This window comes from Anguilla anguilla, chromosome 11 (genome assembly GCF_013347855.1).
Source record: "Anguilla anguilla isolate fAngAng1 chromosome 11, fAngAng1.pri, whole genome shotgun sequence".
Taxonomy (NCBI): domain Eukaryota; kingdom Metazoa; phylum Chordata; class Actinopteri; order Anguilliformes; family Anguillidae; genus Anguilla; species Anguilla anguilla.
The window spans coordinates 33,280,355-33,301,405 of NC_049211.1; the positions used below are offsets into that span (position 1 = coordinate 33,280,355).

General features: G+C 46.9%; 1 protein-coding gene across 2 annotated transcripts in view; it reads right to left on the reverse strand.

Annotated features, from left to right (window-relative positions):
• si:dkey-65j6.2 (pleckstrin homology domain-containing family G member 4B) overlaps positions 1-20,724 on the reverse strand; it is a 37,674-nt gene extending 16,950 nt beyond the window's left edge. For both annotated transcript variants that reach the window (XM_035383039.1, XM_035383038.1), the window contains exons 1-3: positions 20,215-20,724; positions 3,764-3,961; positions 495-1,839 (exon numbers count right to left, since the gene is read on the reverse strand). In XM_035383039.1, coding sequence (XP_035238930.1) covers positions 495-1,839; positions 3,764-3,961; positions 20,215-20,217 — 1,546 coding nt within the window. In that variant the 5' untranslated portion in view covers positions 20,218-20,724. The remainder of the gene's footprint in view (positions 1-494; positions 1,840-3,763; positions 3,962-20,214) is intronic.
• Positions 20,725-21,051: the final 327 nt, after the last annotated feature.

Genomic DNA, 21,051 nt, shown 5'->3' on the forward strand with positions numbered 1-21,051 from the left:
AGTGAGAACAGGAAGTTTGGAATTTAAAATGGATTCCAGCATGCACTGATGCATTGATATCATGGGGTGAAAAACAGGGGCATCAAAATCATTTTTGGATTCTTTGGCCAAATACAAATTAAATAAATGACTGGCTATGAAACGTGTGTGTACTGACACTGCAGCCCTCCAGCACTGGATTCTGACAAACAGGCAGTAAAATCACAGTGTTGGATGGGAATCATAAACATAAATGTCTTACACTGCGCCATTTCATTCATTTTGCAGACACACTTTGTCTAAGTGATCTGCAAAGGAAAGTGTACCAGTGCGTTAGCACAAAATTAGGAACCGGACTATAGACAGATTTAAAACTTAAGGCTAAAACTTTCAGCCAGTGACAGGGTAACTAGACGGGTAGTAACAGGGTAAAAATCAGTTGCACTGTCAGCACAGTGAGGTCTTGATAAGATTACGGTCAATGGCAGTGGAAGGTGAAGCGAAGTAGCCCTCACCTTGTTTACCGTATCTGCGTCTGTCCGTCTTGGGAGAGACCAGCCCAAACGCCGTGCTCTTCTTGCACTGCAGCACGTGCACGCGGGGGATCATCTCCGGGTAGACGTCGCTGTGGCTCCGCCCGCTCGACCTCTGCACGAGGACGAACCTCCTGGCTCCCGGCTCGGACGCGGTGGAGGGGGAGGGGGAGAGGGGCCTCCCCTTTCTTTCCGCGGCGGGTCGGAGCCCCGTGTCTCCCTCCTCGGCGTCCCCGGCGAGCACGCTCTCCGCGGCGGGGGCGTGGCAGGGGCGACCGGGCTGACAGCACAGCGGGGGAGGGGGAGGAGGCGGGGCCCGACCGGGGTCTCCGCCCCCTTCCTCCGGACAGCCGGCCTCCTCCAGGACGGCCCGCATCTTCTCCCCCCTCTCGAGGGTGACGGGGTTCTGCAGGGCGGCCAGGTAGGACTCCCGGTACCGGCACCGCAGGTCCGGAGACTGCGGGTCCGCCGACTGCAGGTCCTGGGCCAGGCGCCGCCGCATGCAGGGGGTGCACGGCTCCTCCGAAAACCTCGCCGTGCGCCCGCAGGGGACGGGGAGGGGGCCCCGAGGGGGCGGCGCCGGGGGGGCCGGCCTGACGGGCCGGAGGGGGGTGAGGTTTTTGGGCTGCGACGGGACCCTGTTGAGTGCCAGGGCCTCCTTCTCCTTGTTGAAGTCCACCAGGTCCACGTAGTCGCCCTCCATGTCGCGGTTTTGGCGGCTGTCCCAGGTGTTGGGCGCCACCCAGCCCACGGGCTTGCGGGCGGGCCGGGCCCGGTCCGCTCGGGCCAGGCGGGGGCAGCCGCCGTCGACCAGCCGCAGGGAGACCGCGATGCCGTCCTTGGCCGGGAGGATCCTGGTCTCCACGGCGAAGGCGGTGGCGGTGGGGGCGGCGGCGGCGGCGGCGTTTCGGGGCAGGGGGCGGGGCGGCCCCTCAGGGGGCGAGGCCATGGCTCTGGGCCTGTCCACAAACTCGGGGCGGGCCACCTCCTCCCACGGCACCTTCACTATGCCCTGGTCCGTGGCCAGCAGGCAGCGGCGCAGCGGGGTGCCATGGCGACCGTGGTTGACCTCGCGGAGCCAGTCCTGGGTGAAGATGCAGGGGTAGGAGGTCTCGGGGACGGGCGTCTCCTCCACCTCCACCTGGTGCTCCTCCAGCAGGCTCTTGAGGACGATGCGGGCGGCCTGGTCGGCGAAGGGCGCCGCCTGCAGGTAGAAGTCGCCGGGGCGCAGGAGCAGCGGGTTGAGGGAGGCCAGCTGGATCACCACGCGCTCGCGCAGGCAGAGAGGCCAGCCCTCGCAGCGGAAGACCACGTCCGAGTACGGAGCCTGCGAGGCGGGAAACAGACATCCCATCAGCCACTGCCCTGAGAAAACTGACAAAAAGACTTTACAGCAAGACTCCATCAAAGCTAATCGCTACAGGAATTTTCCTGCAGCGGTAAAAAAAACAAGGTCAACAGGATGCTGGGACATACAGAAAAGACACTGAGTATAAATAGAAGGAAGTTATACTGATGTCATACAATCACGCTTACAGCGCTGTCTTTCAGGTTCGTAACTGTGAAGTCACTCATTGACTGGGATGAATGAGCGAAGAGTTGGCAGACTCTTGTCTGAATGTGCGAATGTTTCGTGTAAATGAAAGGAAAATGTAATGCAAAAACGCATGTACTTTCCAGAGATACTGCATGACACTGACCCAAGGGAAGTGATTTTAATTTATGTCACTTCACTGGCTTCTGACGTAGAATGGTACCAAAATTAAAACCTTACCACCACCCCCCCCACCCCCCCACCCCCCTAGCCAGCCTTCCTGAAGCACCACTGGGCTGGGAATGAGTGTGTAACAAGGCATCGCCTAAACAATCAACTCGGCAAACACTGTGCAGCCTGTCTGTCTTTCACGCAGAGCTGCGAGCCAAACTCGGGTACTTCTGCGGACAAAATGCCCCTGGAATGCTGGAGGACAGCCGAGTCAGCAGATTTGGTAAAACAATGTGACTCGCAGGAAGTACTGTGTCCCTGTCTGCCTGGATGCCCCATGCATTCAAACCTCTGGAGATCCTGTCTGTCTGCCTGGCTCCCATGCATTTATACCTCTGGTCCACTCAATGAACTGGCTGTGTCCCTACCAGCGCCAGACAAAAACCTTTGTTTGTGCACAATATCGAGTATCGTCTTAGTCATGATCTTATTTTTGCTGTTTTTTTGGCAACTGAAACAATGAGTTTCTGTGGCATCCTGTCCCTCCCTGGCAAGATATTTCAGCTTGACAATGTCATCATTTGTTCAAAACAGAAAATGGATTTTGGTAAAAAAGGACACTGTAGGTGCGTGGGCATTTTATTGAGTGCAGTTATTGATTTTGGCATTAAACTCTACAGCCTTGAGTTCATCCTAAATTACAGCGTCTATTTTAAATGCCTTTGGCCTCATAATGGCCTTCCTATGTTTTTCCATTCTAAGTGGGTTATTATTGAACTTTGAAGGTTGATTCCATGGTCAAATTGGACATGCCGCGGATTTATCAAAGCTTTTACGGCCTGCTATACATCTGCTCAATATGAACTGACTCATTGGAAAAACCTTTGCGAAATGATAGCTCTAAAAAAGGCTTCTACGTGCTGCAGTGTACTTCAGGTGTTCGTGGTTTTCATCGTTGTAGTTTGCCATCTGGAGCAGTAGATGGCGGCATTCCGGCATATGTTCTCCACAGAACAAACGAACCCTTTTTCAACAAGTGAATGTGTTTTGAACTTTGGAGGAAGCAAGGAATTTGCTTGATTCAGAGTTTCAGTAGGTCCTTGAGGATTATTCAGATAAGCATTCTCTCTTGGATAACCAGCTTAGAAAACTAAGTAGCTACTATTGAAACAACATTTAATGTACAAAATAATAAAATATTTTTTTTACATTATAGCCAAATCATATTTCTAACTAGCCACTATTGTCTATTAAGTGCATAATTTCCAAAGTACATTAAACAAGCATTGAAAAGAATAGCAGCACTTCATCAGGGGATAAGATCATCCCGATCTTATCCCCTGATGGCACTGTGGTCAGACATCATCAACCTATGAACATAAAGGATATCAGTCCAGGACAAATTAAATTTCCAGTTTGACAACTAAACTCCCAAAGTTACAGTTGTCCTGCCAAATCCAGCCTTTGGGAGTCTAACTTTCCTGTATTCTTCTAGTGGGGGGTCTGGGGGGGAGGAGCTTAGAGTAGTCGCCGTGGAAACACTCACACAGGCGGCCTGCTGCACGCTCTCGAGGATGTGCTTGGCTGGGATGAGGAAGTCCAGCAGGCACTGGAGCGCGTCGCCCTGGTAACTCTCCTCGATGACCCGGAAGAGCTGGCTGAGGACAGTGGGCGCGGTGGCCTCGAAGGGGGGGTACAGGGCCGCGAGGGCACCCTGGATGGACGAGTCCAGGGATTCTGGGTTCTGAAAGAGAAAGGAAAATAAACGGGGTGTCAGGACCAGCCCGGCAGGACAGAAACAGGAAGTGGAGGCCATTACTTTGGATGCTCTGTCTCCTATGGTCCCAGCATAGCAGGAAACACACTCAAAACAAAAAACTCTTTTTCCAGATTCTTGGGACCCTGGATTAATTTTTATTTATTTTTTCATCCTGTCCAGAATATAAGATTAATTATACGTGTTCATATACTTCTTTAATGAGGTAATTAGGGCTGATTAAGGGCAATTAATCAAGTAACAATGTTTTTTTTTTCTTGGCTATTTGGCCACTACAAAATTACCAGATTAACTTGCACACACACGCACCCACGCACACACACACACACACATACGCACACACACTATTGAACAAAATAGTTTCAATATTTGAATAATAAGTTGAGTGTTCTCCTGTTGGGACTTTCCATCAATCCCTGTTTTTGAAGTTTTTGTAATTTTTCTTCTGCCTTCACTGTAGCTGTTTAAATTGACATTTCCGCCGGTGGCACCCCAAAATTTGAACAAACGCAGGCTTGTCTAAGTTTGGTTTTCCCCCGAGAATGAACGGCGTAGCATGATAAAGCCATCACAAAGGCATCTTTTTATTCTTCACTTCCGTTATGGAAGCTGCATCAGATCTGTGAGTACTGTACTGTTCTCTGAGAACGCTCACCCATGTCTGCTGTACATCCCTGTAAGTCTGGCTGTGATGTACAGGTCATGTGACACACTTCCGTCCAATAACTTTGCAGCTTTCCCTGGCGAATGCAACAGCGACCGACACAAACCAGAGCAGCAGTGCCTAATTAGCTACGTTGAATTGAACAACAATGCAATTCTTACTTAACCTTCAAGTGACACAATTATCTGACTTATCTGATGGTTTCTGAAATTAATTGTGTATGTTGAGGAAGGTCTAGGGAAAAAATTGTTAAACTTGTATTGAACTGCATTCACAGCATACTGCTGTTAAACTTGACCATGTTCAGAGCACACTGCTCTTAGATTTAACTGTGTTTAATGCACTCTTCTGCTAGATTTAACCGTGTTCAGAACACACTGTTCGGTTTAACTGTGCTAAAAAGCACTCTACTGTTAGACTGAACCATGTTCAAAGCACTCTATGGTTAGAATAAACCGTGTTCCAAGCACTCTATGGTTAGAATAAACCTTGTTCCAAGCACTCTGCTCTTAGGTGGAACAGAGACCTCAGCCCTTGTCTTCTTGAATAGGATCTTAACAATAGCCGGAATACCAGTTCACACAAAACTGATGTAATCTACAGTGTGAAAAGAAGCAGGCTGGTGACATCACATGCTTCGGAGGAGAACTTTAGATGTCTGCATTCTCCTGAATTGCGAGTGGGGACTGCACATGAACATAGCTGTGGTTAATAAAAAATAGCTAATTGGACAATTCTCATTAGTGTGGGAATTGGACATGTGCAGTCGAATGTTTGTTGCCAATATTTTAAAAAGATGCATTAAAGACGTCGGCTTCTGCAGTGAAAACTTATCCTTTCGAAGTGACTACTGGAATGTGACTAAAGGAATCAATTAAAAATGTATTCTTTTTTGTATACGTCACTCTGGGTGGGAATTTGTGGTGTACTAGTGATAAAGTGCTTCTAATTTTATCCTACTTAAGCAAGAACACATAAAACTACCACAACAAATAAATGTCATGAAAAATTGGAAAAAATGGATGTCAATATTGAAATGCGATAATAGTGACAGAAGAAATATTTTTTCATTAAGTTTGGAAAAAAAAAGAAGAAAGAGAAACTGAAAGTTGCAGGACAGAAATGTGCGCTTTTCTTTTGTGTTGCCAGTCGATGAGTTAAGGGTGTAAACAGACGCAGATGTGATCTGGAGACTTGCTGGGGAGACGGAGCCGACAGCACTGGTCTGTTTTAGGCAATCGTACTCATGCGGGAAAACTGGAGCCTGATTTATGCTTTATACTGATATCACACTTCTGCAATCTTTCACCAGCCAGCTGCACTGGAAAAAAATCAACATGCTGAAACAATTGAGAGAGCGTCTCAGATTGCATCTTTCGTCTGTGCATTTTAAAAGAGAGCCAATCTCCGTTTTACCAGAGACAAATTTATTTTAAAAAAAGAAGAAAAGGAAGAAAAGTCAATCATGGAGATGTGTTCCTGGAGATCAAAGTATGAGTATGTGTTACAGAGACCAGGAGAATTGCATAGGCTGCGCATTGTTCAAATGATCAGCCAATAAATCAGCAAATCAAAATGCATTTGTTACAGCACAGTTGCATGTGTCATCAAGGACAATGCAAATGTGCCTAGAGTACATTTGTCATGTTATCACCAGTTCCAGGGTTTCTGAGAAAGAAGCTAAATAAAACAAGTTGACACATAGCGTCTGTCAATAGTGTCTTAGTTGTACACTAAAATTCATCATTTCAATGGCCCCTGATCAGACCCATGAGGAACACCTAATATTGCCCAATCCCTGAGTTTTACGTTCTCACAGAACTCCCCTTGGCCACTCCCCTGGCCACTTAAAAGCAGCAGCCCTCTGCAGGTAGGGTGTGGGCAGCGGGGTGGGTTAGAGGATTACAGTTTTGACACAACAACCCCACCAATCACTGCCGACCTCTGACCTTTGAGCTCTGACACAGCAAGTCCACAGCAAGTACATTTTTACCCCGCTCCCTTATTTAGCGATGCTGCTGCTTTAGAGAAAATGGGGACAGACCACACCTTAAGCTCAGTTGATTTTACCAGGGCATTAGCAAATTTTTTCTGTTCCTTTTCTCCTTCATTCCTCTCACCTTTTCATCCATGGCTCCGCCATTTGGCAAGAGACTGCAGGAATGCACTTGCATTTTGGAGGTGGAAAATACATCTGAATCCAGAATTTCACTGAACCTGAGTGGGTTTGAGCATCCAGCAGGCTGTGTGACCTACACTAGGTGAGGTGTGGTTCAGTACATCCACCCTCATGCTTTCCAGGGAATAATATGATGATAATATGATGTATTGATGTTCTTGGAATGGAGTGACAGCTTAAAGTGCATTGATAGTTTTGTAAGGGTAGTGAACTTGAGACACACACTAATGTGGGGCAGCTGCAAAGGTTGTGTTAGAGCACAAAACGAGAACCGTGTTCCATGCAGACTGCCCACGTCCATGGCATCATTTCAGCATATCACTTTAGCTCACATGGCGCCCCCTCATGGCAGCTGTGTGAGTCTGCGGGGAGGCATGTTTATGCTAGAGAGGAGAGGCGGCGTCCATATTTCTGCCTGGGCCTTAATCCAACCCACCCACCGGCGAGGAGCAGAGAGCGGGGTGAGACCGGGCGTGGCATGTCTCCTTCCCCAAAAATCTCCTGGCCTGACCTTTTACCTCACTGCCCCCCCTCCCACCCCCATGAGACCAGACCCACCTGTGCATTTGGATGTGGGGGTGTTTCCTTTCAAACTCCCAGGAAGAGAAAACCATCATGATTTTCTTGGGATAGGCTCTGCCTACAAGGGATTAGGTCTGTTTAACATCCCCCCCCAGCACCGCCCTGCCTGGCTCCGCCCCATCCTGTCCCGTCCCACTAGTTCTACCAGGGACGGCAGCTCCATGGAACCTATTTATTCGGGTGCTGACAGTTCGCTCCCCCTCCGCATCGCTCGTCCAAGCCCTGTTCTCGGAGTGGCCTGGCGGCGGGTTTTCTGCGTGCTGCGCCGGCGTCCGCGAGAGCTCTGTGTTTCTCCTCAGAGGCGGACGAGCTGGCGCTCGGGTAAATGGAGATGACGTGCGCTTGGAAAAGCGCCCCATCAGCCTTCTGCACGACCCAACCAGCTGCATGTGATGAACCGGGAAGATCGCAGGCATTGCATCTGCAACTGAATTAAATGAATTTGTGTGTGTTTGTGTGTGTGTGTGTGTGTGTGTGTGGATATGCGCATGTGCGTGTGCCTGTGTGTATGCGTGTGTGTGTGTATGCGTGCGTGTGTATGTGTGTGTGTCTGTGTGTGTGTGTGCACGTGTGTGTGGGTATGTATGCACGTGTGTGTGTTTGTGTGTGTGTGTGTGTGTGTGTGTGGATATGCGCATGTGCGTGTGCGTGTGCCTGTGTGTATGCGTGTGTGTGTGGCCGTGTGTGTGTGCATGCATGTGTATGTGTGTGTGTCTGTGTGTGTGTGTGTGCACGTGTGTGTGGGTATGTATGCACGTGTGTGCGTGTGTGTGTGTGTGTGCATGTGTGTATGCGTACTTGTGTGCCCGTGTAAGTGTGTGTGTATATGTGTGCATGTGTGTCTTAAACCAGGCTGTTTCCCTGCCATATGCTACAGAATCAGGGCAGTAACCAGGCTATTGGGTCCACCAGTGTTTTGAGTAGAGCTCACTGTTTATGTTCTCTGGAGTTTAGCTGCTGTTTTATTTTTAGAGGGTCTCTGTTCTCAAGAATGTCACCCCGACCCCCCCGCCCCCTGCCCCTCCTCAACTAGACCCCTACAACACACCTTAAAACTTCACCCCAGTCCCCAAAGTCCACATTATGCTTGCAGAAATGAATGGGATTTTGGCCTTCCTAAAACACCCTGAATAGAACCTTTTACTCCAGCCAGGGTGTTTTAGTTCTCTGAGGCACTGGCCGTTCATGCCGGGCCGCAGATTCTGAGCAGCCCCCCCCCCCCCCCTTATTTAAACCGCAGGCGCAGGTTCCGGAAGGTTCCCTCAGGTGATCTGTTTTGGTTTTCCCTGCGCTCTACCCCAGGCCTCTACACTGCTGAAGAGTGGAAAGTCACAGAGGCCCGAGATCCTGTGGGAGTGTAAGCAGCAGCCGAAATCACTGCCAATTTTTACAAATTATTTATTTTTCTACCCCCAACGCTTTGCCCAGAGGGCTCCTAAATAAACCCTATCCATCTCCAGAGACGTGTATACCGGATAACTGCACCTGCGTTGCCCCAAACACTGCAGGATTAGAAGTCACGTGAGTTTTAACATTCAGGACGTCAGTCACTGGCCTTAAAAACTATTACACTATTTTTGTGCTGCAAAATTCACCTGAACAGTTAATGTCACATTGCCTAATCTTGTATTTTACCCTTGGTAATCCCAGGTGTGAGGTCAAACTACCCGTGGAAACAAAATATAAGTGTCCTAATTTATTCAAGTTGTGGGAGAGCAGCCTGGGGCATGGACGGCTTGTCGCTGTGCCAAATCCACATTGTGTGGCAGGTGTTGCTGATTACCCAGAGCTATACACAAAGCTATACAAAAGTGAATCTGACACCTGTCCTGGCATCGTGCTGATGCACGTTGGAAAGTCCCTATCTCATAAACAAATGAATATATTTTCGTGTGGAAGAACAAATAACCCGTCTCAAAGGCGGAGACAGATTTCCAAATCGCCCTGACAATTCATCCATCTTCCAATTCTCTCTGGAACTGGGGAGACATAATGGCTCTCCTGGAAAACCCCTTGCCTTTTATGGATCGTCCCCTCTGGTGCCATAACCCACAACCCCCCCACATACACCCTGCCCCCCCCCCCCCCCCCCCCCCCCCGACCACTGGCTAGCCGGGACCTTCCAGACAAGTTTGTTTGACATCAGAGCCCTAGTTTTAAGAGCTGGGAGAGCCATCACCGCCAACCACAATACAAAAACACAGAAGATAAAATCACACTCTTTCAGTCAAACAAGACAAAACAAACCGGGTGAGCCTAACACACGAAGTCAGGAGCGGAGCAGGAACCCGCCGTGTGAGAGAAACGGTGACGGGGTGGCAGTGATTCAGGCATGACTCACGGCCCGTCGGCCAGAGGGTAGGTAGCCCTCCCACCACCCCACCCCCCCCAGACATAACCCCGCGCTGATTACAGTCGCGTCTCCCGCCGAGCGCGTAATTCGTGTTTTCGCCGCCGCGGACATCGCACGACGCGTCTGCGAGCGGGTTTCCCCCACAGACGCAACAGAGCCTTCATCAGGCTGCCGCTGGACTGCCTGTAAATCACGCCAGCCTCCGCTCCCTCCACAGGGTTAAGTGTCAGCCATTACAGGTTTCCCTTTCTTTCTTTTCTCTTCCTCTTTTTCTCCTGTTCACGGTTAACGGACTGCTTTCAGTGATTTAATGCGGCAGCAAAGTCTCCAAATACTGAGGCGATTAGGTTTCGGGAGTTTTTTTGTTTTTTTTCCTCGCAAACGTTTGCAGAAATTCAGCCAGTCGGGCCTGCCCTTTTGAATTTACTGACAAAAGCTGACTTTTCACTCAATGAGAAAGCAGAACTGACGCATGTCAGGAAGTGAAGACCGATCCCCTCGGCCAGCAAGCCAGGCTTGTGAAATGCACCCCAAAATGTCTGGCTGCTGGAGCAGCCCTCATAGGTGTGTGTGTGTGTGTGTGTGTGTATGTCTGCATGTGTGGATGTTTGTGTGCGTGTGTATCTGTGCGTGTGAGGCAGAGAGAGGGCAGTTGGACTCCGTCAGAAAGATAAACAACCCATTAGTCATTAAAATGGTCAAAACAAAAAATAAATGGGCAAAAGGGTGTTTTCAGCTGCATTTAAGAAAATGCCTCCTTGTCGTCCTCTTTTTTTCCCCTCTGTTTTTTTCCTCAGCTATTTGGGAAGGGTGTGAAACATGGCGGTAGGACAGTGCCTGCTTTGTGTCCCGGGCTCCTATAGGCCAAGCTCAGGGGGGTTTGGCAGAATGTGCCTGACTCAAACACGCTGTTATAGAGACCGTAAATAAAGAGAGCCTTCCAAAAGAGAGGGCTGGATGGGTCCTGTCTCGAGCTCCAGACTGATGTCACCCGTGAAAGAGCTGTGCTGATTCGACTGTTACTAAAACTGTGGAAGTCCCGATTTTATTTTCCTCATTTATATGGCAGCCGACTCCCCCATTCATTTTGAGGGAGCTGAAAAGGTCCTGAGCGGGGCATGTCTGGTGGCACGTCCAGCTAATGCCCCGCTCACAACGCAACAAAGCTCCAAATCCTAAATTGACACCAGGAATGTCTGTTGCAGTCTTCAGAAGTTTATAAATTTTCAACTGGGGAGCAACAGAATACCAAAAAAGATGTTTTCTTCTCGAACGCTGACAAAATCTTCAGATATCACCCTCGCAGGGTTCCAGTAGAATTGAAGGCCCGGATAAGCTTAGCGTTCTTGAGCACCTTTAGTAATAAAGTAACAGCGTAGGATGACTGCACTGTGTAAATCTACCGCCCAGTGTCCGCTGTGGGAAAAGGACTGCTGCTCTTGGGAGAAGAACGCCGTAAATCATTCTCATCCTTTGAAAGAGAGAGATTCACTTAGACCCCGCAGCAGAGCCACCCGCCATCTGGGATTGCTTTTAGGTGGGTTTGCGTTTGATCTAACGGATCAGGTCAGAAAGTGCTGTCTTTTTCGGCTTCCAAACCTATGGGAACGTTAGACGGCTCAGGACCTTCTGGTGGTCGGGTGAGCTACAATTCGGGACCTTTCGTGTGATTAACAAGCGCTGTCTGTTCTGATGCAGCTCATCCGTCAACAGCGGGCCACTCGGTCACATGTGAGGTGATGCCGTCAGCTCTGTGTGCTTCACATGGCATTGCTTTCATTACTCTCCGTTCGGGACAGCCTATCACAGTTGTTGGCCTGTTGCTGAAACATCCGCCATTAACGCGAGAGGGTGCAGATTAATCCTGCCTTCTGTGTTGCAGACATGCTGACCAACAACTGAGCTGGGCAGATATTACGCTGGACAACTGTGCACATTGCGCAGGCTGCAGGTACCCAATGAACCAGAGGGGGCGCTATTGCATGTTGAAGTAAAAGAAACCCTACCAACCATTTCCTTCCTGCTCTGGACAGCTCTTAAAGCCACACCTGCATTGCCCTGCTAAAATGAGAATTTAACTGCAGACTGTGGGTATATCATTTAGCACATGTGACACAATAAGCATTTTACATACTAATGTGAGATTAACATAAAAAAGCAATAATTTATAGGCTGCTGACACCAAGCCTCATCTCTTAGTAAAAGTCAAAATTACTTAAAGTAATACAGTATATTTGTTGTATTTAACGTTTATTATAGTAATCATAATTCAATCTATTCACCACAAATGAAAAATGTTAAAACTTTGAAAGCAATTTTAGCTACGACATAGGACTTGAAAATTGTTCAGATTTATATTTCTAATTGGTCACCTCTGCACATAGAATGTAGTAATTCTAATTCTTGTGATACAAAGAACACAAAGGAGCAATGCTATGACATCAGATTCAATTCAGTATAAAAGAATCACCCGAGACTTGGTAATCCTCTTTTGAACCAACGGACCATGGAAATGTTAATCATGGAAAATTGCAAATGTAAAACTGCCTTTGGACCGTTGGGGGTTTTGAATATTCTGTCTGTCCTGTTGTTTAAACATTGACCAGCGCTACTCTGAAGGCCATTAAATGCAGTGAGATCAGGCCGAGGAATCTTGAGTACAATGGCGCATAATGTTAATCACAGACCTGAATTCCACAGGTGTTATGTTCACCTGCTACGAAGACCCTGGGGAATGATTCAGACTTGAGAGGGGAGAGGTCAATCCTTACGGAGTGCCAAGCGGTGAGGACAAGGAAGTAACAATAAACAGCCTCTACTGCACATGTTGAGGGCAAGAGAGCTTACTGCCCATTGAATTCAATGTAGAAAACCAATGAGACTTCACAAAGAAAACCTCATTGGCCAATTTTTTGTGATCATAAATTCCATTATGTAATGATTTTTAATTGAGTTTCAAAGTACTATACCATCAGGGAATTTTTTTATTTTACCTTCAAAAGTGTGACATTACCCATTCACTTTAACGGGAGCTCCGAGGTTTTGCCCTCAACACACGCAGTACAGGCTTACTTCCAGGACTTCACAAGCTCAGGTTAGCTGAAGGCGTGCTTCCCTGTCTAGTTATATATGCATGTCTCTGGTGCGCTCGCATGCACAGAATGGCACAACAGAACATACTAGAAACAAGGCTTGTTATTGGTTGTCCGTCATTCCTCCCATCCTGCCTCAGACACTGCACGTTTTGAGCGAGTGGGACGATTTGGGATCCTTTCCCACACGAAGTCCCGTCTCCAGGCAGTCAGTCAGTCAATCAAAACCCATCCACAATTTTTACTATAAAGGTTTCACAAAGCACAGTGCAGAAGTGTGTTTTTCCAGAGGGATTTGAAAGGAACTAGGAAACTCATAAAACCGCAGAGCCAGTCATGTGTAAAAGTGGGAAAAGATTCCCTGACCCAGGGAGAATGTGGTGGGAAAAACAGTGGCGAGTCGACAAACAAAACAGCTCCAAAGAAGGATTAACATTTGGCCAAAAAGCCGCAAGTTGACATTTATCGACGCGGACCTTGATGTGCGAGGGACGATTACATAAATCCAGATATTGTTAAATGGCTGAAGGATTGGGATATCAGCGGTACACATTATGTGAAACGAAACAAATTAATTTTACTTAAATCGTTTGAGAATACATATCGCCTCGACCCATTTGAATATGGCAACTTAATCTGTTCCTATATTCACTCGTGTTTAAGTTGTTTTAACAGATTGGTTATTGCAATTTATCCCATTCTTTAAATGGAGACTGCTTCGTTCATTTCATTTAGCCCATGGATATCTGAATGATCTCCTCCTTTCTTCCCTTAATCCCTCACGAACGCTCCCCTCACAGAGAACTGGCCTCCTTGTTATTCTTAGAGTAGCTAAAAGTACCATAAGGGGTACAGCCTTTTCCTATTGTGCTTCGTTCATTTCCTATGGAAGAATTTGCCTGTCCATGGGGTGCAGACGCTCTCTCTATATTTAAATCTAGGCTTGAGACTTACTCTTCGCCAGTCCTGTTGTTGAGGGACAGGGTTTGGTGGCTGATATAAGCCACACAGTCTCTGGTAGACTGACCAGAATGTGTGGGACAAAGGCATATTTTTTCTTGATTTAGCACTGTGCTCCACAATCTCAGATGTGCGATCAAAAAAATCACTTGTGGTTCAAGTTCAATATACACTTTGGTTTCATCATGTAGAAATGTAAAAACATTTGAAATGGGGAGGGGAGGGTGGGGCATTATAATGTTTGGGTGTGGTCAATTGCTTCCTTAGTGCAGGTATGAGAGAGCTTTCAGTGTTTAGTTTTGATTCTAGGCTTTTGATTGCCTTCGAAGTCTGTTTTTGTTATTTGTCAACATGAGGACCAGAGTTGTACCAATGAAAGTCAAGAAAGCCATTATGAGGCTGAGAAATAAGAATTGAAAAACAGTCAGAGACATATGCCAAACCTTTGGCTTACCAAAATAAAGAGTTTGGAACATCATTTAGAAGAAAGAGAGCACTGGTGAGGACAATAATTGTAAAGACCCTCGTAGGCTAAGGAAGGCTTCTACAGTTGATGACCAAACAATTCCCATCACAATGAAGACAAAGTTTTAATCGCCTGTCCGACAAATCAGAAACACTCTTCAGGGAGCAGGGTTGAATATGTCAGTGACTACTGTCCACAGAAGACTTCATGAACAGAACAACAGTTAGGAGGTTACACTGTAAGATGTAAACTCCTAGTAAGTCACAAAAACAGGTTGGCCAGGTTACAGTTTGCTTAGAAGTACCTAAAAGAGCCTGCAGAGATCTGGAAAAGGGTCTTGTGGACAGATGAGACCAAGATTCAGTTGTATCAGAGTGACTGCAAGAGCAAAATGTGGAGGCCAAAAGGAACTGCCCAAGATCAAGTTCAGCCAAAAGCCTCCAAACTCATTTCACAGTGCTTCATCCTACAGTAATACAATCACTCAAAACATACTGCTAAAGCAACCAAGGAGTTTTTCAAAGCCAAGAACTGGAAAATGATTAACTGGCCAAGTCGTTCACTTGATCTGATTCGAGCTGAACATGTGTTTCATATGCTGAAGAGAAAACTTATGGCAACTAGCCCCCAAAACAGGAAAGAGCTGAAGATGGCTATATTATAGAACATCACCAGAGAAGATACTCAACACCTGATGATGTCCATGGGTTACATACTTCAAGATGATATGTGGCAAAGTACTAAACATGACTACTTCCATCCATCTATCCATTATCAATACCTGCTTATTCCTGGTCAGGGTTGCAGGGGTGCTGGATCCTATCCCAGCATGCATTGGGTGAGAGGCAAGAATACACCCTGGACAGGCCGCAAATCTATCACAGGGCCACAAATCTATCACACACACCATTCACTCACCATTCACACACACTCATAGCTATGGACAATTTAGAGTCTCCAATTAGCCTGAGGGGCTTCTACTCAATCGTGTTCTTATGCAGTGGCAAGTGTTCCAGAACATCCCAAGAACAAAGTCTGCTATTGGCTATTTCTTATTCCTCCCATCCAATCCTAGACACATACTGCAAAAGTTGAACACAAGTGAGAAATTTCTAATTCCTCAATCTACCATTTTTAATATATATTCATCATTACAACAGAAGCTATTTCTGGGAGATTTGGGAAGGGGAAATGAAGTAATATTTCATTTCAAATATGACACTGGAGATTCAGCTCTGTACATTAATTCTGACTGCGCATGACTTTCAGGGGACACCATATGGGACCTGTTGTCAAGGAATGTAAACTGTTTTTGCGACCTTTGACCCAAAACTTCTGATGAAAAGAGGCTTCAGATTTTTTCTGTTTACAACTTGAAAATATATATATACTTTCCAAGTTCAACATCCTGATGTCAAGTAAATCCGTCTGGACAACCCCCACCGCCAAAATCCTCCACCCCTGGAGGGATGAGAATTTCTATTGGTCATAACTGAGCAGCGTTCTCATGTCTTCCAAACCCCCAAAACCCCCATCCACCCCCTCCCCCCCTCCCCGAGTCAATATGAACCAAACTCAAAACAGCCAGCATACCCCCTGTGAGAGCTCCTTCTCTTTTTACAGCTTTAAAATCATTTTCCACACAGGTTTGTGAACTCCAGGAAAAATAGAGGCTTCGCACCACTGTGCAGCACATCCTGCAGGGAAGCCCGGGCTTTGGAATATTCTGGAATTCAACTGTATTCTCCAGGGCAGCCCTTGAAGTTTCGGAAACTTTCAGCTTTAAGCAGCAGTGGCGTGGAAGACGGGGGCTTCACAAATCAAAAACATTTTGGATCGATTCAAACCAATCGTTGTGATTTACACTGGAGACCAAAACCTGTTGATTGGTTAGAAAGTGAGAAAATGTCTGCTGCTCACTGTAGCCCCACTCAGTACGTGGCTCACAAACCACAAATGTCCCAGCGCTACAGAGGGACGGGGGCTTGACCAATCGGGTACCAGCATGCTAAATACGCCAACCGCACCTGTGAACCAACGGGCCAGAACACATCTGGAAACTGACAGGGCTCTGGCGGCGGTTCAGAATAACACACGCGCTGGAACGGGGCAGCCGCCAGGGAAATTAAGGAGGGCCCCCATTTTCACACGGGCCAGAGCTGAAAGGCAGCTGTATGCTTCCCTCGACCCCGCCCTGGCCCAGCCTGGGAGGACCCAAACACACTTTTAGGAGATAGTGTCCCCTTTGTGCTCCGGACAACGAGCCTCTCCTGAGGGGTGGGGTTAGCGCTTTCCGCGTGTTTACGCCAGAAGGCCAGCTCCCTTAATGCCTGTCAAACACACACAGCGGAGGAGGAGGAGTAGGAGGAGGAGGAGGAGGAGGAGGAGGAGGAGGAGCCGCCCCTTTAATATTTACACACCTTCCAGAGACAAGGTCACTGCTAAACAGCCTTCTGTTAGCATGCGAGCCTGTGTTTTTCTCCTCTGTATTCTGCCAGCTATCTGAACGAAGGGGCCTGCAGTGTGTATCTGTTAAATGGTGTTGTTATAAATTCTGCAGTGTGCCGTTCAGGAATTTTAGAATGTCTCTCCGCTGGCCACTTGTTACAATTTCTGTTTTGCAACTGAAGGATTGCGTTGAGAGTATGCTATGAGAGTCTGTCTCGTCATAGTGCCAAAGGTGCAGTTTAAAACTCAAATCTGAGTTTGTTGTGAAATTGTGAGAGCTACTGTGTATGTGTTTGTGAAGATGCCTTTGGATATGTGTGTCTTTGTGCGTGTACGTGTATTTGTGTGTGTGTGTGTGAGAGAAAGACAGAGATTGTGTGTGAAGCAGCTGCTGTTTTCTGATCCTTTCTGTGCAGATTTGGGTGGGAGGGGTGTGACAGGTGCCACACAACAAGAAAGGAAGAAGAGAGGGAGAATTTCCTCAGGACAATCTGCCACCAAGTAACCCCTCTCTGATTTGACTGTACAATGAAGGTTTAAATAATTTGTATATTCCAATGAAAACCATAACCTTGAAATCGATGTGACCCATCTGCATCTACAGTGTCCTCATTCAGGGAAATATAGAAAAAAAGTTACCACTTGCAAAACTTATATAGACTGTAACTACCTGACACTTTTCAATTTTACATGGAGATTTGTCATTTAGTAGCACAGTCCATTTGAGAAAAATGAAGGTTTGGCTCGACAGGAAAGCCAAATGACAGGAATGCAAACACGCCCAATAAACACCCTCTCCTGCTGCACTGCTTGGACCAAAGAGCCAATCGGAGAGGACTGATGAGTTTATTGTTGAGCTGTGATGAGTTGTAACAGACTGAGGAGTGAAATCCTGATGAGTCACGGTTGTTTAATGGTGCGGCTGTGCAGCTCTCTTCTCTCGAGTGTTATTGCTGTGATTGCAAAACGCTTCCAAATAGTAAGGCTCTGAAGAGTCAGTCCTACCGGCAGAGTCACAGTCTTATGTGCAAATGGATCTCCTGTCAATCAAGAAATCGCCTGGCAACCCAGCTTTTCAGACAATCACATAAGTGTCAATGTGCTACAAACAAAACTAAATGAACCCATAAATACACACAGAACATCATCCATAATTTCAGTGTGAAAAATCTAAACAAGACAAGATGAGGTAACTTAAATCATGGCGTAAGTTTGTAGAATTCAAACATGGTTCTTTATGGGATTTTGTGAAAATTGCTTTTTTATTATCAACGTAACTTATACAGACTATGTCACCGTTTTTTTTTTTAACTCAAACATCATTTTCAGAAGTCTTCCAGAAAACATTAAAGATGAATCGCATTGCTTTGAGCGGATTGGTTTGATGTGGGTCCAAAACACGAACAATGATATCTTTTTCGCAGCCGTCTCTATAAGAGCTAGAGTTGGTTTACATAAACTTTGAATGTGCTAAAGCAGTCAAATTTCAAACAGCTATATTGTAGCTGGCTGGAGAAAAAAGGGGGTCGAGAGTATTGTGCAATGGTGATATGCTGCTTAATGTTTATTGCTGTCAATGCAAAAAAATGTGCTGCTTAAGGGTGATTCAAAAGGCTACATTACTGGCAGTGGATGGTCCTAGTCAGTAGCCAGTTTTTAAAGCACCTGTAACTGTATGATAATCTTATTAACTTCCCCTTGATAAGATAAGAAGGTTGACAGAACCTGTGTTCAAGAACGTATCCTTCGTGAACACAAGTGTGTGTGTGTGGTGGGTCCACGGTGAGTACATTAGTGCACAACTGCGTAAGTTGTGCATATGTCTTATTTGATGTGTGCGTGTGTTTCAAATGTGAGAATGTGCTTGTGTGTGTGTGTGTGCAAGAATGTAATTGTGTGTTACTGAGTGAATGTATGTCCTTGTGTATGTATGTGAAAGAGATTATAACCTTTGTGTCTGTGAATGTGTGTATGAGAGAGTTCCTGTCCTCGTGTGTGTGTGTGACAGAGAGTGTATTTTTGTCATGTGTACATATGCGTATGATTGAGTGTTTGTCCTTGTGCATATGTGTGTGATTGTATGTCTTCATGTGTGCTTGTATGTGTGTGCAAATGTGTATATCCTTGAGAGAGTGACATACCCTTGTGTATACCCTTGTTCATGTATGTGTGTGTATGTCACTGTGCGTGTATGTGCAATAGAGAGTGTATGTCCAGGTGTCTATATGTGTGAGAGCGTATACATCATGTATGTGTGTGCATGACGTCATATTGGTGTGTGAGAGACAGTGTATGTCCCCATGTGTGTGTATGTGTATGAGAGACTATGTACATGTGTGAGAGACAGAGGGATACACACTCAAATGCAAATACTTCCATGTAAAAAGTAAAAGTTTCTCATAGGTTCAAAAGCTTAGAATATGTGCCAGTACCACCCACCCCCTTCCCTCACTCCACCCTGTGAAAACAAATAGATTATAGTGGAAAAATAACTAATTCAGACATAATCTTTGAAGATCTAATCGCTGGGTTTCCAACCGCAAACGTTATACTTACAACCCTCACAAGTTTTGGAAATGGGGTGTTCTCACACCAAAATACCAGTCATGCCCTCTTGAATCAATGGTGTCACTGGAAGTCGGCTCTAAGACCTGTAGTCATGTAATTTAAGTCAACTTAAAACCCACTTACATTGAGGGTTTCTACCAACAGACTCTAAGGCAGACATCAGTTCTATCGTCATAATCGCCTCTGCGGTTGTTCCCGTGTAATCAAATTAAAACACGTTGCGCAAACTGGCAGCCGATAGCCAATCTGCCCTCGCGATCGCAGAGACAACGCGACTGGAAACACAAACACGGGAATTATGGGAATTATGACCTCACAGGACCAACTTTGGGCTTTCGCGTGCGAAACACTTAGGCGCTTTGAAGTCGCTGGAGCAGACAGTGCATCATTCGTCTAACCTGAAAGTCTGCTGCGATTGCAGACCGCAGCGGCGTACAGAAACGCTCTCTCTTCCTGGCGTTAGTTTTGTTTTTCTCTTAATGAGAAGGGCAGGCTTCGAAAAAGGACGCACACTGCAGACATTGCTTCACAGTGGTGCAGACACTTGGGCTGCATTGTAACTCTTAAGTACGCATGGATATCAAAATCTCTCACCTGAAAGTAAGATACAGAGCCTTGTAACTATTACAGACTAGAAGGAGCGGAAAAACTGTTAACAAAAGCATGTTTCATGCGCTTATGAAGAGGGTGTCTACCTGTAGCTACAGACGGTATGAAATACACTGCTCACGCACGCACATTCAGACTGGCGAGACCCATAATCACTCAGCTTTCTGGAAAGTTGAAGGAAGAAAACAAACATCAAGAGAGAGAGATTCCTGTGACAAAGTCGGTCAAGTGCATTCCTGAAGGAATCTTGGAAAGAGACCCACACACACAAAACACCAAGTGATGAAAAGTGCAGTTACCATCTTTCTTAAAGAATCTCAACTATCCAGCCGTGAGCGGTCATCTTGTTCTCTTGAGTCATGGCCAGGAAGCCCTCCGTGGATATCCCGTATCCAGTCAATTCAGTCCTCAGTCCGCATGGCTAGGCACTAAATAAACTGCGTTCGATGGAGACCCTTGATGCACTTTTGTGTGAGGAGGCACCCGACTGACGGACAGGGCAGAAGCCATCCTCCTGCCGATTTCCTGGTAGTCCATAAGCGAGCACTGGGAGCCCCGACCACACAGGTCCAGAGCTGCCTGTGGAGCTGGCTCTCGTCCCTCTTCCCCCGCTACTCGCGATGTTTTTCAGCCGGAGTCAGAGAGAGGGCAGTGCATGCCAGCGAGGGAGCCGGAGAGATAGAGACGGAGGGAGGGAGGGAGGGAGACGGGGAGGGAGAGAGTCTGAGAGGGGGGCGGAGGAAAGCTTTCTCTTTCAGCGGAAATCCCCCTTAAGACTTTACAGACTTTTCTCAGCGGCTACTCTCCCTCCCACCACCGCCCCCCTCCTTTCCCTCTCTCGCACAGTTTCTTCAGAATGGACCAGGGAGGCTTGAACTCTCTCTTTGACCATCCTTACACACACACACAGACACACACACACAGACACACACACACTCTCACACACATAGACACAGGCAGACACACACTCACACACACGCACACACACACAGTGCTCTCTCACACATACTCACACACACACACACACACACACACACACTCACACTCTCACACACATAGACACAGGCAGACACACACTCACACACACGCACACACACACAGTGCTCTCTCACACATACTCACACACACACACACAC